At 45.0% G+C, this 19005-nt stretch overlaps 1 protein-coding gene across 1 annotated transcript in view; it reads right to left on the bottom strand.

Annotated features, from left to right (window-relative positions):
• Positions 1 to 19005, bottom strand: part of MDGA1 (MAM domain containing glycosylphosphatidylinositol anchor 1) — a 103398-nt gene that overhangs the window by 72569 nt on the left and 11824 nt on the right. Inside the window, 5 exon segments of the mRNA XM_031552185.1 lie at positions 2936 to 3068; positions 5890 to 5916; positions 5918 to 6087; positions 10506 to 10680; positions 13350 to 13550. Of these exon segments, the coding sequence (XP_031408045.1) occupies positions 2936 to 3068; positions 5890 to 5916; positions 5918 to 6087; positions 10506 to 10680; positions 13350 to 13550 (706 nt within the window).

Here is a 19005-nt window from a genome sequence, read left to right as displayed (position 1 = left end):
AGATGTCAGTTGGTGAGCATGAACAAGAACTCCTGCAGCCTTTGGTTAAGATTTTGGGATCCTGTGTTGCTTGATGTGCAGATAGGACCAACACTCATCTTGCAAAGCTGTAACATGATCTGGGCAAAGAAGCATGGAAAAGAAGTGATGCATTGGGCAAGCACTGCATTGTATGTGCATGTAAGATTGGAAGCAGAAAAGCTGCAAAGCTGCCACCCACACAGCTTGAAGCAGAGAGCCTCCATAGTCCCGAAATGGAGCCCTGGCTGTGGCAGTCTGCATGGGATCTCACTCCCACTCCTATCAGTAGATAAGGGTTAACAAGCTGCAGACATTGTTATGCATGAGATGAATCTCATTTATTTGTAACCTGTGGCAATTCCTTTTGTTCTTGGCTCAGAAAACCTGCTGGCAGAGTCTGCAGAGAAGCAAGGGGACCATTAAAAACAAAGAGTCGCTTTCAATTCCCTTTGAAGTCCAATTTGCTGCAGTAAAACTGCAGGAGAATTAACCAGCTGGGCTGCTTAATTTTGCAGAAATCAAGGAAAGAGAAAACATCAGCCCTGCCCTGCTGGAGCAAGCAATGACAGCCTGGTGCTGAGTTGGCGCCGCGGTTCTGCTGGATCCAACCTGCTGCTCCAGAGCCACAGGACAGCAGCAAGGAAAGTCTCCTTCCTGCTGAGGCTGCAGACTGAGAGCTCTCTGCCTGCTGAGAGGGCCAAGCCTCTGACGCTGGGTTGGGGAGAAGCACGTCTCTAGGCTGGACACTGTGGTCTGCCTAAAGGCAACTGCCCAGGGAGCAGAAGTGAACTGTCTGAGGAGCAAACAGACTGAGAAGAGCAGATTCCCTTGTTCCACTAGTTCCTCTCACAGTCAATTGCAGCTGGGTCTATAAATGTTTAAGAGATTGATTTCCATGCACCTCTGCGCCCTTTGGACCCTTTTCAGTTGCAAGGGCATCCTGAGGGAAGGAGGCTATGGAAGCTGCCACTGTATGAACACAAGAGGAAGAGATCTATGCAAAACAAGGAGAGAATTACAATTTCTTTTTACAGTATTTTCTCACCTGTGCACAACACTACCAACATTGTAAGTAAGCCAGATAATATTTAATGATAAACATTCTCATGCTATTTAATACAAACCCTACCTTTAGTGCAATGCCAGCTTCATTTTCATGTGTAGCTCTTGAAACAATTTAATGGGAACACATTATCCATAGTCTTTGAGCTTGTGGTGTCAGGCTCCTTTATAACCATTTATAAACATGCATTTACAGCTAAAGCACAAGAAAAAGATCACTAGATGCATAAGATATACGAACCAAGTTCAGAGTTCTGATAAGTACCTAATAAGCTGGTGTTTAATAGGATGAGAGGTAACGGCTCTAAGGTATCCCAGGAGCAGTCCAGGTTGGATATTAGTAGAAATTTATTCTCTTAACGAGCGGTGATGCAGTGGCAGAGTTGCCCAGGGAGGTGGTACACTCACCATCCCTGGAGGTGTTCAAGAGCTGTGTGGATGTGGTACTAAGAGACATGGTCAGTGTGTATGGCAGGGGTTGGTCAATGGCTGCTCTAGATGATCTGAGAGATCTTTTCCCACCTTAATGATTCTATGAATTCAGATGTATGCTGGCTTCTGATCTGGCAACAACTTGAAAATAAATTTTCCCTATTCACTCCATAAAAGGGCTGGGCTATAACGAAGGGCTGGGCTGGAAGAGGGGAGGGGGCATGAAGAGAAATGTGACTTTTTTTTTTATTATTATTATTTTATTTTTTTTAGAACTTTACAAAGATAAAGCCACACCAGGAAATAGCAGCTGGCAGAGATCCCTTTCCTTATTATGAGCACAGGTTTTTAAAGGGAATATTCCTGCATTCTCTGTGGTTTCATTCTGAGACAATCTCAGGAAGTGACATGAGTTGCCTGAGAAGATCTCACAGATCTTACCACAAGGGGAATATTTTTATTCCAACATGAGCTATAGTTCACTTTTTTTTTTCCTTTCTAAATAAAATGAAGCATCTGTTGTTCAGCACCCTGGGCTCAGTCAGATCAATAAACATAATTTATACTGTATCAACAATATCCCATCAACAGTTGTCAGCATCAAAAGTGTTCTGTTTCCACTGCACAAAGATGACACCAGGGGTACAAACTACTTTGTGCTACACAAGAGAGAGGTGAATAATTCAAACACCTGCATTGCCTTCTTTTCTGATCATGGAATACCCCAGAGCTAGAAGCAACTTTCTGACATTTACTTATTATTTGAAAATATTCAAGACAATGGGGACTCTGTAATGGTGTGGTTTCTTTTTCTTCTTGTTAAATGGACTGGTTGCAGTCAGGTTTTTGCAATGCATTTGGTACATGATTTTCAGCTGTTGCATGTCAAGCAAGAGGTACCAAATTGATTCTGTTTGCAACTGGAGGTGCACTCAGACTCTGCCAGCATGGATATCAGTGTGCATGTGCAGTTCTAGGATTTATTTATTGGGAAGGCACCAGAGATATTTGCCTTCCAAAAACATCTGTACTCACGGGACCCCTGGGCTGGGAGTGCTCTGAGTGTAGCACTGCAAAGCAGCACATAGTCATACATGGATGAATTATTTGTAAGGACTTCTGCAGCAGCTGCCTTGCTCCAGACTGTACGAAATTTTTAAAATTACTTAGAATTATAAATAAATAAAACAGCGTCTGGATTAAAAACTCCGTTGTGCCTCAACACCTACGTATAGTCTGCTTTAATGATCACACAGCAGGCCTGGTAGAGGCACTGGCTGCAAGAAATTAAAGCATCCCTGACCACAGAGCTCCTGCCTTAAGGATTTACAACAGTCAGCTACCTGTGTGAAATGGAGGTGGTTCTCTAAAGGCTGTAGGCCTGGAGAGGCCATGACTGCTCAGCAGGCTGCTGCATTACCTGTGGTGTTCGTGAGCTGGAAGGTGATTGATTTGTCAGGGATGCTGCAGACGTTGCGGACAGACACCTGGCACGTGTAGCTGGCGTAATCCTGGGGCCGCAGGTTCTTCAGCTTCAGGACTTTGGTTTCACCCTGGGAGTCAGGCAGAAAAGAGGAGAAAGATGTATGTGTACAAAGTACAGTTCATCGCTGCAAGTCCATCATCAGGCCCAAAGCTTGCAAGTAATAACCATTCAAACCTCAGGAAGCTGTGCAGACTCCAAACCCTCCTAGCTATACACAAAGGAGACACAAAGCATTTGCAGGGACTGCTCCACCTCCAGAATTTCTCAAAACACCCAGCAAATGACTGTCACAAAACCTGGAAGCAGTGCCGAATGGGTCTAGCCTTAATTTCTTCTCAGCTCTTGTCACAATCATCTCATGGAAAGAAAAAAGCCTTAAATGTCCAAGGACAGCCCCTGAACTCATGCTGAGATGTCAGTGGGAGCCTAAATAAAGTCAATGGGGTCTCAGCATTGCAAAAACAAAGTAAACCAGGGCTGATGCTGACCTAAATATGGCATGATCAATAGTTAAGCCACAAAAGAAAAAAAAATTTGCAGTACAGGAAAACAAAAAAGATAATTCAGAGAAATACTCAAATATTTCCCCCCCCCTCCCCTTCCAACCCTTTTGATCTCTTTTCTTCAGATTCTAATCTCGTTTATGCTGGCATAAATCCAGAGTGTCTGCACTGAGTTTGATAGCCTTTTCTCATGCTATGGCAACAAACAAGAATCACTTGCTGACACTCCATGTTATAAAAGCAGAATAAAGTTGTTAAATTAACAATAGATGTGTTCCGTAAATTTTTATTTATGGAATGCAGAAAGCTCAGAGATGCATCCTGTGGTTTGCACACCCTGCAACTCATACGTCTTCTCACGACAGCTTGTCGCTGCTGTGCTCCTTGTGCTTGTCTAAATCCCTTTTGGAGAAACCATTCCATAATTGCCTGTAAATGTGAGAAGGTGTCAGCATGACAAATCCTCTTGAGGCAACCTCAAGGGACTGGACGATGAGCTCAGGCATGCTAATATGCATAGAACAAGGATTTGAACTGAGTAAATTAGGAAGATAAATACCTAGGAGACCAATAACCCTACGGAAGTCCTGTCCCCTAAGATTTGTTGCTATGCTGCACAAATGATGGCATTTACAACGTACATGTCAGCTAGTGACTTATACAGTCGTATGTATCCAGTTTATTGATTAGTAAATGTTGGGTAAATGTGTATAAACCTTCAGCATAAATAAGTTTTTAAAAGCTTAAACAGCAAAATCTTTGTCCTTTCTAGTGCAAAGGGCTACCCAAACCTGTCTCTGATAGCAGTTTATCTGGCCTGTCTCAGACAATTCTACGAGCCCTGTGAAGAATGCTTTGTTAAGCACAATTTATGTGAGCTCCAGGAAGGTTTTACTCTCCACATGTGCTTCACCTAACTTCAACTCTGCTCAACCCAAAGGCTCATCAGGGCAGGAACATTGCCTGACTGGAGCTGCAGGGCTTGGGTTCATTTATGTGTTAACCTGGCACTGCAGTGAACTTCCACCAATGCCTTATTTAGCTGCAGAAAACATCTCAAGTCCTACGACATCCTCTTCCTAAGCAATGTATCCTGTTAACCATAGGGAGCTTAACGAAAGCTGGATGTGCCCATAGTGGCTTCCTTCTGAGGCCAGAGATGTCCTGGTTGGATACCACAGAGCACCAGATGATACAAAGCTCTCTTCAGGACTAAAACAGCACTGATCTACAGCATTTCTGCAATCTGCTTGGGAACCCAAAGCACTGTGCTCTCTCCTAATCTCCTGTGTGTTTCCATTCGGCTGCCCATTCCCACGACTTGCAGAAATAGCATGTTTCAATAAAATATGAACACACCTGCATTAACTGAAAGGTTGCCTGGGGCATGCTCAAAAATCAGACTCAGTCACAATGTGCTTAGGGCCCAGCTTTGGGAGTGCCCGAGAGCAGAACTGGATGTGGGATGAAATAGGTGCCCTCAGGAACTGCCCTCCTAGCCCTCCCTTCCTACCCATCCTAGTCATCCTCCCTAAGTTCTAGTGCCGACTGACATCTGAAGTTCAGAGCTAGAAAAACCCCCTCAATCACCCACTGAGTCATCAGCAAAGTGACTGTGAAGAAAGTGGCATTCAGGGGGATAACATGGCTGTGCAGGGGCAAGTTCAGCACAGGCAGGTAAGGTGAACAGAGACGATGTGGAACCTTGTCATAAGATGGTCAGAAAGTGCCCAGCCTCTGCTGCTTGTGGCCTTTTGGAAAACATCTTTATCTTTTGGAGACACTGAAGGTGAGGCTGGCCTGCTCTCTAAGCACCTTGATCTAGCTATAGGTGTCCCTGTTCATTGCAGGGGACTTGGACCAGATGGCCTTTTAGGGTCCCTTCCAACCCAAACAATTTTATGATTTACCTCACCAAGCCCATTGCAATCCTTGCCATTCTCTCACACTGCTAAATAGGAAGCCCTTTCTCCTATTTATTAAACTTGGGTGCTTGTTTAAGAAAAAAGCAGCACAGAATTAGAGGAGACCCCATCTTGAGATTTTTTACTTGGAGAACAGTCTCAGTCACCCCACAGCCACGTAAAACTTAATAGGGAAATTGCATCCTGTACTCAAGGACAGTACCAAAAGGGGAAGAAACGCCAAGTCAAGGACACTAGGCTGTCATGTTCCCTCTTCCTCTCCTGCTTCTCTTTCTCCCTGAGGACCTGCAAACAGAAGAACGCACTACCAGCCCTTTCGAAACTGGTGCTCCTTGCAGTGCCCATCACCCTCTCCCCACCATTGTAACCCACACAGAGAGAGAAATACCATCCACTACAGAGGGCACTACATCACATTAAGATGTTCGTCACAAGCTCATGGAGGTTTGCTTTTTTTCACCTGTGTATAGAGGGGTTCATAGATGTCCTACACCATTGTCCTGACTGTGGGAAAGCGTCTCAGCTCCCCGTTTCCATATGAAGCGAGCTGGTGGGTTGGAGTTGACGGTGCAGCGGAGGAAGACAGTCTTCTCCTGGTAGAAACTGCCACGTACATCGCTGATGGTCTGATGAACAGTGAGGACAGGTTCATCTAGATCTGGAAGGAAGGTAAGGAGGGCCGCAGCAGTTGTTAGTGAAGCACAGTCTGCATGTACAGCCTGCAGAGCAGATGATGCTCCAGGGGCTGTGGGGGAGAGGGGAAGCTCCCATTCATTTAGCCAAGGACAACTGCTGAATTTAGAACTGATCTGAGGACAGGTAATACTAACAGCATCTAAAGGGAACAGACAGGAGAAGCCAGAATTCTCCCGCTCACCACACAACATTCAGAGAATAGAAAGCACCCTCTGGTTTGCAGATTCCAGTAAACCATCTGTTTGCCACACACCTGTCTGACCAATGGGCTGGTCATCTGACCACCAATGACACCTCACACCCAAAAATCACCATTATCAGCTTCAGCGAGAAGTTGGAAGGATCCCAGGAAACTCTACCACATCCTCATTTCCTCTGCTCCCACCTTCCAGTCCCCTTCTGACTGACAAGTCAGTCCCCCCATGGCTGACAAGTCAAGGGGTTTGGATAGAAACCAGGACAAGATCAATGTCCTAGACAGCAGCAAGTCTTGATGGAGTGCCACTAGAACACGAGAGGCAAAACATAGCGATAGGTGTGTATAACTTCCCTCTTATGCCCAGTTTAAGTATTGTATTTTCTCCTTCACAATGTTTGTGCTGACTCTTCAGTAACATTTACTCACTGCATCTCTATCACTCACTCCTAAACTGATCAGGTTCTTTTCTCCCTTTACAGAAATTAGTTCTTCCAAATCTTCCTTCACCATATCCACATCACACAACTGTTGTCATTGATTCAGTGGTTATCAATAACTTCACTTGCAAGGACACAAGCAATAGCCCTGGAGGGAGGGTACTTGGAGGGTACTTTCTGCTTTTTCTGCTTCCATCCAGGTCACACTGCTGCCTGACTGCCTTCCTGCTAAAAAGGAGGTATTTACCTTGTTAGATTTTTTCGTTTTTTTTTTCCCCTCCCGTCAGACATTGTCTGAACATCAAGGAGCCGAGGAAGCACAGAGAAAGAGAAAACCTCTAAGGACGTGGATCTTTCCCCTTCCAGAACCACTTCGATATTGAATAGGATTAAATGTAAAAATCCCATTTGAAAAGCTGGGACAACTTTGCCCTCTAAAACTGAAGTGTGCCCCATGACCTTAAGCTTTGTCTTCAAAGTAGTCTGTTGAGCTCAGTGAAGCACTTCTGTACTTTCAGAAGCTTTATGAACCCATCTTCAACTGAAAAACAACTGAAGCATACATATCCAGAATGCCCTTCAGTTGCCAGCACTGTCTTCTCCACATAACAGCAGAGAGGAAGAGGACACGTGCCCATCACCTCCAGCTCTTTTGTGTCACCTAATTTTCAAGATACGTTATTTTAGAGATTTGCAAGTTTGGAAGTCTGGCTCCCAGGAAGGAAGTGGGGGAGGAGAGATGAGTTTCTGCTAACGAGTCATCCAAATAACGTATGTTCTCTGCTGAATCACAAGTGTTAACTATTGGATTTGCATATTTTTGCAAGATGTATCTTGTTGGCTTGACCATAACATAGCTCAGAGAGATGAGTAGAGCTGTGGACGAGGCAGGAGAAAACAAAATCAAAACACACAAAAACCATCCAAGACTGTAGAAAAACATACACAAGTGGAGATAAACAGCTCCTGTCCATGAAGCGCTTTCTCCATATAGTCATGACTAAATTTTACACTAAATTCTCTTGGATTTGGACTTTGGGCACTGTCTTTCTTCTGCATTCCTTAATCTCCCTTTATTTGTTCATCCTTTATATGAATAACTCAGTAGCTACCACCACTCTGAGGCCCCATTTCTCTGCAGGATGCATGGCAAAACACTTCCCTTCATCAAAGATGACACTCTCCATTCAAGTCTGCTGGTTCCCAGCTACTCCCCAAATAGAAAATATTACCTTCCTTTTTCTTGCTAGACCTTTCCTCCTTCAAATTTTCCATCCTTCTTTAATAGCAGTCAGCTGTAAGCCTAGTCCTCCTGAGAAAAGCTGAAATAAGACCTACGACGATACACATGTGCTTGATGTACGAGTAAAGCCACTGATGTCAGTGAGCTGCACGAATGATAAATTTGGCCCAAGGCGGCTCATGGAGAAGATCACATGGGATGTTTCATGCGCAATATAAGCTTGTAAACATCTATTCTTTCTTTTTCTTTCCCTCTCTTGCACATAAAAATACTCCACTCTGCAGCTGCCTCTCTGCCAGCATCTGAACAACACTTTAAAGTCTCACTCAACACACACTTGGGGCAAAGGAATAACTTGCTACACAGGTTAGTGCTTCTAGTTTGATATCCTCTTGGTACCAACAGTGCTCTTCACACAACCTTTCTGTCTAATACTATGAGTGAACACTAGGACTGGATGTCAAAGACACCAAGGTCCAAATGAGAGTGATTTCTTACCTCTAACTACAAACAGGGATGTGGGGAAAAGAGGGCTGTGTTTTCAAATTCTGGTTCATTCAGATGAAGATTGCCAGGGTGAGCGTTCAACAAAAACTGTGGCTGTTCCTATGTGTTCCCTTATACGTATTTGCAAATACTAGCAGAAAATAGATTCTCCTCCCCAAAAACCAAGCGAGCAGAACAGAGGTGCATTACCAAGTCCATCTTCAGAGTAGATGTTAGTATAAGAGAGCCCTTGGCCATCCCATTAGCCCCACAGTTCTACAGGTCAGAGCTGCATGAAGGACCGCAAGGATGCTACATCACTCTAGTTCCAGTCTGCATCTCAGAAGTAAAGGGAATTCCCATAGCCCATGAAGAGAGACTCCTGCGATAGCCCAATTCCTAGAGACAAAGACTCTGACAAGTTGCCATACTGAGTACTGAGAAAAACAAGACTCTTTTAATATGGAGAATTATTGTATGCAAGAGAGAAAATGGTCAGAGAAGCCAAGCAGAGCTTGGTGGGTGTCAGGACTTCTCCAACAAAGCTACACAATGCCCATGAAGTAATATTCATTCTATTCAAAGTGGCAAGAGGCTCAGATGAAGTGATCTGCCATACGTGTCCCATCTGCTAGTTTTATGATTTTTTTGCCCTTTTAAAAAAATGATTTAATAAAAAATAGTAGAAAGTAAAAATTAAAAAAACAGGTTTTGTTGCTTACATGCTCTAACTATATTACGTATTTTACACATGACTCAAGACAATTCCTTGTCACTCAGTGTGACCCAGGAAAGCCAAAAGGTTGGACACTCATGCATATACTCCTGATCTGTGGGATGGTGCTCATGCTCTACTACCACCAGTACAGGGTAGGGAAAGGAAGGAAGGGAGATGAAAACCACTCCAAGCTAGATAACACAAATGTGGATCATGAGGTAAACCAAGCATAAGGATTTTCATGTACAGACACAAAAGTCTAAACAGAACATAGCACAGCGCTTGAACACACTAGCTCTCATTTCAAGACTGGATAGTGGGGGTAAAGGGATACAACCAGGCACTGTTTCCTGCAAGCGAAGTCTCTGCCCAGACTTCAAGCACATCCTGGGGTTTTTAAGCCTGAAGGCTGCTGACAATAGTTACATCAGCACAAAAGGCCACCTTGCTAGAAGAACTTTATAATCACTTGCAACTTCTGCATCAGTCCTTTGCTGGATCTTCTCAGATGATAAGAGGAGAGGGATGTGGGGTTAATAGGGTTGGAGGAATCTGGAACAGTGGATAGCCAAGAGCAACGAGCAGAATCTTAATCCTAGAGGGCAAACCTCTTCAAAAGTTGCCTAGACCTTAAACACCAATTCCTCTTATCTGGGAAGTATAGGACAAGCCTAACCTCCTCTTTTGGCCACAGTTGCCCAAGAATAAATATAAGAATGCCCAAGAATCAGCATGAGAACCTTCAAAGGTGGAGAGCTCCTAATAGCACTGCCAGAACACAAGATAGACAGGCATTGCAAACAGCCAGAGAAATACTAAGTCACTTTTGAAACCAAGGGATCCTCAGTAGTTTCCTTCACATTTATCTTTTCACAGCTCAGCTTCTTCAGATGCATCCCAGAATCTTTTGCTGTTTCTACCACACTGCAGTTTGAGATATGGGGTTTCAGAAATGCTCCAGACATCTGAAGTAGTACTGATTTCAAGAACCAAGCCAGCTTCAAAATGAAGACAAAGACAGCAGTAGCCATCAACAATGCTACATCCCACACTAGTGCTAGAACTTCTGGTAGTGGCAGACATCAGAATACCTAGAAAAGAGTGTTGGCATGGACAGGCAGAGCCATCTTTTTCCCAGATGGATCTGACCACTAGGGAAAAAAAGCATAGCAGTCCCTTTGCCACTGAATTTGGTGCACACAGTCCTAGGGCAGTGCAGCTCCCTACCAGCCCCGCAGCAAGACAGAGACACACAGTAGAACTGTGGGAAGATCTGGGTTGCCACTAAACGACTTACACTGCACATCTACTCGAATGGACTTGATGGCAGGAACCCCAACCCCATTTTCTGCTTTACAGTAATAGCGGCCCCCCTGCAGCCTTTGGATCTTCTCAATCCGAAGGGTCTCATTAAGCACTGACGTCTCTTGGAATTTGTCCGACGCGCTGCCAGCTGTTTTGGTCCATCTCACCTGCACGAGAAAGAGAAACAATCTACCAGCGACAGAAACCAGAGATCCCAGGGGACAGCAGGACTCCCTTTTGCCCCCTACCCAGTCATTTATAGAAACGGGCCCTGAAGCACCACCAGACTACCGAAGTTCAACTGCTGATCTCAGTATGTCTCTGCAGGCTAGTTGCTAATTCTTAGCCATCACCAATTCCCATGTCCTAGCACCTGGGATAATCCTTCAGATCACACAGACACACACAGCATACTCATCACTCCTGCTCTTGTCCTCTAACTTGCTTAGTTTAATATCACTGTAAGAGCAGCACAGGACTTTCAGCGTTAAGCCTCAGGATCCCACGTGGCTAGCAGGCCATGAAGTTATAGAAGACATCAGCTTACAGCTACAGAGCTTTTATTGCAGTCAGCACCCTTTCATCTTTCTCTGGACAGCAAGGGTATTTCTTCTGTTTGCTTTTCCAAAGTTGAAACCGCTGTCACTATCTGGCTCTCGCCTCCTTCCCACAGGGAACCCCATGTATGTTACTTTTATACATCATCCTTCTGCAGTATACAAACTTCTACTTTGATTTTAAAACAACAGAAAAAGAAAAGAAACAAGAATCCCTTCAGATTTCAGGATATCTTGGATTTCTGACTGTATGTTACGTGACTTAAGGTCCTGACTGATGGGGACAACATAGTGACACAGTATTTCACAATGAATGGTGGCAAGAGGACAACACTTCTAAAGACTAAGGTTATTTTAACACCTGTAATGAGGTGCAGTCTAAGCAGCATTCGTACAAGCTTGCCCTCATTTTCTACAGCCCAGATGATAGAAGGGTGAGATGGCTTCAGCCCATTGACTGTCTATATCACAAACTACCCTTCTAAAGGCTGATGACACTGATGGCTCCCACACCTGCGCCTTGTAGTCTCTGGGGCTGGGATCCAACAGGATCTGCCAACAGAAAGGAGACAGACATTCATTTAACTTTGGCGATGGATGGGAAGGACCAGATTCCTTGACCCCTTACCCCAGGCTTTGCCTAAAGCTCACTGCCACCACCTGATTGATGCTGGCACTCTAGAAATGGCAGGCATGTTTAAATCACAGTCTCAGAGCACCAGGCTGAGCAGACTTTGGAGCTAATGATCAAGGATTTATTTAGCCTTTGTAGGCTTATTATGAAATTGTCTGAGGGCATCAAGTCTCCTGTTTGCAAAAATACTTCAGCCAGCTCTTTAATCTTTTCAATTTCAATCTCATTTAAGTATTTTGGCCACATTTTCATACTTTAATGACTGGCTGATAAGAAGGAAAAGATTAAACAAAGGTTAGGAAAAGAGCTTAGCTGGGAAAGAAATCTATCTGTGAAGAGAGAGGGCAGAAATAGGACACATGCCATGTTTAATGCACACAGGTCCCAGCCTCCCTCGTCATGCCTGGTTCTGCATTACAGAGTCCCTTGCGTGCATCTGGGCAATATCACACCTCAGTGTTGCCCACAAGCATGCTGTCTGCATCATACTCTGCTACAGAAATCTGTCTTCTCAGGCTCAAATCTCCACAACCAGCCAGCATCTTCTCACATGTTCAACATCCTTCGGTAGAGCTAGCCTCGCCATCCTCCTCACTTCTGATTTACACAGCTATCACCCACCACACAAGTTTAGGCTGATCATTCTTGCTGGCTTGGTTCAGATTTATTTATATTTTAATTGCTTCCTGGATATGCTTTGATGGACAATCCATTTCAAATCCTGCTGAAAATCTCTCCTTCTCCTTTGTTGTCTCCTCTGAGTAAACCATCTCTTCACAAGCAAGTCCATGGAGGGGTTGATTGACATACGCTAATGTATACTGCTCAGCACATCTTTGACTGGAAAGACTGAAAAAGAGGGCCAAGAAGGTGCACATATCATACTTGGATCCCTTGAGCGTATTCTGGCACACCTTGCCTCCCAGCACACACCAGCTGCCATGCCTTCCACATTGTCCAAGAGCAGGCAGACCCATGCTCTTGACTGAGCGTCTTTATAGACGCCATTCACACTGATATGGAAACAGCCTGCTCTGAGTATCTGAGGGGTGCAGAGGGGGTTGCATAGGACTGAGGCTATGCAGCCATCAGGGACCCTGAGGAAGGACTGCAGCAGTTAGATGTATTCACTCCCAAGCCTCCTCACTGGGCTGAGGCTGACCACAGCATGAACATCTCCAGCACTGCAAGTCTGAATCTGCCTCTGGTTGGTGGCTCTAAAGCAAGGACCAGTGGGCTCTTTGTGGAGCTCTGCAGAGTGCACCACAAACAACTTTCTCAACTCCCCCAAGCAAGTTCCCCCTTCCAGAGAATAAGAAAGAGATGAGCCATGAAGGACCTACTTCTGTGGTCAGCATGTGGGTCAAACCTCCTCTAGCCTGCTCAGGTTTTTGTAAAAAGTGGGGTCAAAGGTTTGAGGGTGGATTGTACAATGGACTGCTCTTCTATTTTGAGAGAAACTTCACATACTGAATACCACTAGATGTTTTGGATAGGCTCCTGAAAAGCAGTTTGGACCATATTCTTTGAAAACAAGGCTTCTTCACAGTTTGAACTGTTAATATTTGTGCTATAGGATTCTACCTGGCTCCAACGTACAGGAGAAAGTTGGGTATCCTGCTGACAGGTGAGACTGAAGTCTTACCTGTGGCCGGGGGTGTCCTGTGACCAGACACTGCAGGACCAGTGTGTCCCCTTCCCGAATCGTGTAAACACGTTCACTGATGTTATCCTCCTTCACCACACACGCCTGCCCAGCATGGATAATTTGGGCCTGAGCAGGAGCTGCAGAGAAGAAAGAAGAGGTAACGAAGGAAACAAGCAGCACTCCATCCCCTTGACTCCACTACCCATGACAGCTGTGCCCACAGCAGGGTGGAAGAGCAACCTCTCAAACCACAGAAGGGAAGATCCAGACAGTGCTGGGTGTGAGGCACAAAAGACACAGAAGATGGAGAATTGAGTAATTATCCTTATTTCCTGGGAGCCTGGTATCACCTTCTACTTAAAGTTCTTAGGCGCTGTTGAGATTAGCAGCTCTAGGCACTGAAAAGAAAATATGGAGTATTCTTTAAGACCTTCCTGAATGGGCTGAGAACCCTGCTCTCCCAGAAATGAGCATACACAAGAGGTTAAAGCAGGGATCTGGTCAAATCGCAGCTGCTCTATGCCTGTCTAAAATAGGCCTAATGACTATAATTTACTATGCAGGGGGCTAGGATAACTGCTGAGTGGAGTCAGAATATGGCTCCATATGGCTTTCAGTATGTCCCTAGAACATGCATGGTGCACGCTACAGGAAAAACAAGTCTTTTCCAAATTAAACAGTGACCATTGCAACCCTGTGCCAGAGGGAACAGACTCTGTGGGACCAGAAAATCATTACACCTCTAGGGCTCCCTCACTCTTCCCAGGACTCTAGGAGTAGACCAGTGACTGCCAGTCCAGCCAGGAGAACAAGAGAGTTGCACAAGGGAAAAATTCATGGAAAGAAAGTTCCCAGAACAGAGTTTAAAAGCTGCACATCTCCAACGAACTGATCCACTATAGCTCTAATCAACAGCAGGGAGAGAGAAACAGCAAGAAAACAGGACCTAGTAACAAAATCACCTTAACTCTGGAGGTCTGTATGAGCAGCCCTTAGTTCCCTACTCCAAAAGGATGTGTGATTACTGAAGCGGCTGAGATGTATTGAAAGTGACTGCGCAGCCCAACAAGACACCTGTGCTTGTTCGAGGGGAAAACTCCAGTCACACTTCAAGGAACAGAGAAACCCACACGTGTCTAAGAACCACTACCTCAGTGAGAGTGCCCCTGGGATGCACTGCCCTGTCTTGATGCAACACTTCCAGGTGACTCCAGTCACAGCTCCAGTTGCTATTAGTGAAATACAATGCAAACTAACAAGACAATGACAAGACAGGTGATCCAAGGGTTTAAAGCAAAGAGCCTGAGTGAGTCTTCTGAAACAAACACTGATTTGTACCACCTGTCACAGCTGAACTGAGCACCCACTTTTTCCTCAAGGTTAGCTGAACTACTATTTTCACTCATGGATTTTATTTTTTTTTTTTAATGATTTCTTATTCTGCTCCAGGCATGACCAAAATGCTCTAAACCCAACCAGATGGCAAATAGAAGTGCTCAGATTTACGCTGATTTCATCCACCAGCAGCACAGACTCAGGGCAGGCTGGGCTTAGGCAGCAGAGGTCAGCTTGTACAAACTGGTGTCACTACAAAGCACTGATCCCTGAGCAGCTATGACACAGGAGTGGCCACAGGACTGTGGGCAGAAAGCTGCACTTGCTGCTGGGCTCTCCATCATGGCACAGTCATGCAGCAAGCTATTCTCTTTTTAGAATCACAATTGTTTGAGTTGGAAAGGACCCTAAAAGGTCAGCTGATCCAACTCTCCTGCAACAGAGAACAGGGAACCTACAGCTACACCAGAGTGCTCAGAGCATCGTCTAGCCCAACACTGAGTGTCTCCAGGGATGGGGTATCTACCACCTCTCTGGGCAACCCATGCCAGTCTCTCACTGCCCTTCCAGTCTGATGTTACTTGGTTGGCAAAATCATCATGGGCTCATTGCTATCGAAGCTATTGACTAAGAGAAGCAGTACGTTTATTTGAACAGTATGATGGCATAAACTCCCTTAATCTTTTTCATCTGCAGGACTTGTAGGAACTTGCCTGCCATCTCTGAAACCAGCTGTCAAAGCTCCACTAATACAACTGAGCAGATGAGTGACCTTCCCCTGCCTGGATGGCAGAAAATTCTTTTTCAACGCAGAAGGAAGGAGAATGCAGGAACTTATGTGCATATATACATATGAACACATGTATACGCTTTTTAAGTAAAACAGTGACTTATCAGTAAAAGACTGCATGATTGCTTGTCAAGTGAACAATGGCAGAGCAGCAATTCAGATGCCCATGTAACCTTTGCCAGTACACTTCAAATCCAAAATACTGCCTCTTATCGCGCTGCTCCAGCCCTCCGCAGACATGCCATAATAACACCTCTACCCACATGAACTGCAGAACATTGCTCACAATGCCAAGACGTGCTCTGTGATGCTGAAGACTCCCTCTCTATGATTAAAAGAGAAAAACCCTGTCCCTTCCTATCCTGTAGCACACACTCCTCCTGACCTATACTACCCCTGTTTCAGTGGGGTCCTGACACCCTACAGCAGCAAAGCTATCGAAATCTCTCTTCTCATTCTCTGGGCTATGTTTGCCGGCTGGTGGCTCTGTTCTCCCTTTGCAAACATGACCTTGCTGTGAAAACTAATTGCCAGCCACCCCGTGGAGAATTAGAATATTTATCTGCAGCTCTTGCTCCCAGTTAAATGTTGCCTCAAGTTGCTCGGCTGTGCCCCACGCGGTGCACAAACTCTTTAGCCTCAAGCCTTCCAACTTGCATGCTTCTCCCTTTGGCCATCCCACCGCCATACTTTTACCTGCCTTCTGTAACCTCCATCTCACCTGCCTAAAGGCATTTCTACATAGGGAATTTCCACAGCAAAACAGTAAGTACAGCTGTATTGTACAAGAGGGTTTTTGTGAACTGCTGCAGTACCAAAACACTTTGTCATCATCATTGTTACCTGAGTTTGATAGAAATATTATATAAATTAATCCTTGCTCTGCAGTGTAAAGCAATATATAGCACTAACCTATAGCAAAATGAGAATGCTGGAGATAAACATTGTGTCAGTTTAATTCTTCTCTCCCCAATCCCCCCGGGTCCACCTGGGCTGTCACAAAGCTTAGAAACATGGGGGTGTACATTCAGCTTTGTGCTACCATTAGGAATACCTTAAGCTCCATTTAGTGGAAAGAGACATCACCTTAATTGAATCACTACTATTCAAGCTGTAACATCTCTCCTGCAATCACAGCACCAGGTCTCCTGCAAGACCAACAATCATTTTACCATGTTTTAAACCTCATATGAACTCATATCTCTCAAAAGTGAGACCAAAAAGCCTAGGGCTGTCTTGGAGAGAAAAGCGCTCAAGGAAATGGCATGGGAGGCTGAGAAAACAGCCTTAAATACAACCTGATAGGAGCGAAGGAGGCTGAGCAAAGGATGAATCCAGCTCCCAAAGGATTGTGTTAAATCATAGGATGGGACTCCAGAAGTCTTGGTTCCAAGCTCAGCCTGTCACAATACACAAAGGCTGGGAAAGCCATCTCATTCCATACCATAGATAGACAGAGAGATGGTGAGGATTAATTGTACTTCTAATGTGTTTGAATAGAATGTTGAACAGAAAGAATACGTTGTTTGACATCATCCCACATCTCCTAGAGGATTTCAGGATGACAGTTTGCCATCTTGTCCTGGCAACACGCAGGACCTGCTTCTCAAAGGAAACAGTTTCAAGAAGGCCCTTGGGAGTGAAAAGAAAGGTTAGAACATCAGGCAAGTGCTGGACATGGAGAAAGAATCTCAGCCATTCACAGAGGAGCCCCACAAGGAATGAGTCTTGCAGATACAGCCTGTCCTACTAAACGTTTTAGGAGCAGAACTACACAAAGCACTCTAGAGAAACTGAGCCAACCAAATATTCAAAGCCAGACACTTTACAATGCAAAATTCAAGCTCTGAACCTGCAGCATTAAGCTCTTCCTTCAGAAAGAGCTGGCTTGCAACACATTTGGCCCCTATATCGAGACTTCCTACTACGCTTTCATTTGATATATTCACACATTAAAACAAAAGAAAATTGGAGTGGGTAAAATAATTTTATTCCCAGTGCAGTGTACTGTACAATGTTATTATTACTATAATCTGGAAAGTTTATGACACTCTTGGTGCTTAGAGGTTGCTAATATCATTAAAAAGTAGAAAAGGAAAGAACTGTTTTTTGGAGAGGACTGAGTAACGTGCATATGACCCACAGGTCTACCCATTTCATCTTTTTGAACCTGAGATCCCCTATCTCTGTGATGGTAATGATGAGAAGTCCTTCACAGAGAGGGTAAGAGACAGATACTGCATTGCCAGCAGCCAAATGAAAATCTATAGCTCAAGGAGGGCAGAGAGAGAGGGAGAAAGCAAGAAGACAAATAGGCAATGGCATTCTTAGGTCTCTATCAGTTTATTACGTATTCTAAATTTTAGGGAGAAATTAGAGGAGTGTCCCTTGAGAACAGATATGCTGTAGCAGAACAAAGAGAACAGAGGAATAGCTGAATTCCTGCTTCAGTCCTTACCCGCTTCCCAGACAGTCTACCAGTTTGCAGACTTTCTGCAGTCATGTTTCCTGTAGCCAAGCCCTCCAGGTGGCTACACCAGAAGGCTGTGCCTTCCATCAATGCCTTCATCTGCACAGGAATGCAATCCCCTGGCTGCCTCCAGGCAAGGTTTCACAGAACCCAGCTAAACCCAAGCATGCTCTGGGCAAAGAAGCCATGGCCTTCTATTTCTCAGCTACAAGGGAGCACTGCTGGGAGGCATTTGTTGCTAATCTGCTGCTGAAGACCCTCAAGAACCCTCTGGTATTTTCCCTCACCTTTCCAGTCCCAAGCAAGCGGCATGTAAGAGGTGCATCTTGAAGGGAGATTCTGGAAAGGTATAAAAGGGGTAAAAGGTGTTTATGGAGCACACGTAATTGAATACAGATCTCCCTCAGCCATTAGTGGCTGAATAGCCACTCTCAATAGGACCGCCCACAAGTGGACTTCTAGGAGATCCATGTCTTTTCTGAACTGAGGAGTCCAGAACTGGACACAGTTTTCTAAATACAGCCTCACCAGGCCAGAGTAGAGAGAGACTACCTCAACCTGATGGTCACTCTGTTTTTAATGCACCCCAGAATACCGCTGGCCTGCTTGGCCATAAGGGCACATTGCTGACTTATGGCCAACCTGTTGTCCACCAGGGCACCAAGGCCCTTCTCCACACAACTCATCTCCAGCAGGTTACCCCCTTATCCGTACTGATGCATCTGGTTATTCCTCCCCAGGTGCAAGACTCCACACTTGTTAAACCTTGTCAGGTTCCTACCTGCACAACTCTCTGGTCTGTCCAGGTCTTGTTGAATGATATGGAAGAATGGATTAGAGTAAGGAGGAGGTCTAGTTTTCCCCCCACAGGAGTGAGGAAGGCCTATCAGGATGGGAAGAGTATGCAAGGATCCTGAGATTCAGATAGAACATCCTGCCTATGCCCGCTCAGGAGAGGGTTGGCAGCTAGGTTGTTGTATGGTCCATTGCTATTCAGCTGGTCTCACTGATTGCTCCACTGTGGATGAAGACCACAGGCTCTGCCAAAACTTCCAGTA

The sequence above is a fragment of the Meleagris gallopavo genome, chromosome 2 (assembly GCF_000146605.3).
Source record: "Meleagris gallopavo isolate NT-WF06-2002-E0010 breed Aviagen turkey brand Nicholas breeding stock chromosome 2, Turkey_5.1, whole genome shotgun sequence".
In the NCBI taxonomy this organism is placed as follows: Eukaryota; Metazoa; Chordata; class Aves; order Galliformes; family Phasianidae; genus Meleagris; species Meleagris gallopavo.
Note: the sequence above shows the minus strand (reverse complement) of the source record. Positions and strands in the feature narration are given on the sequence as shown.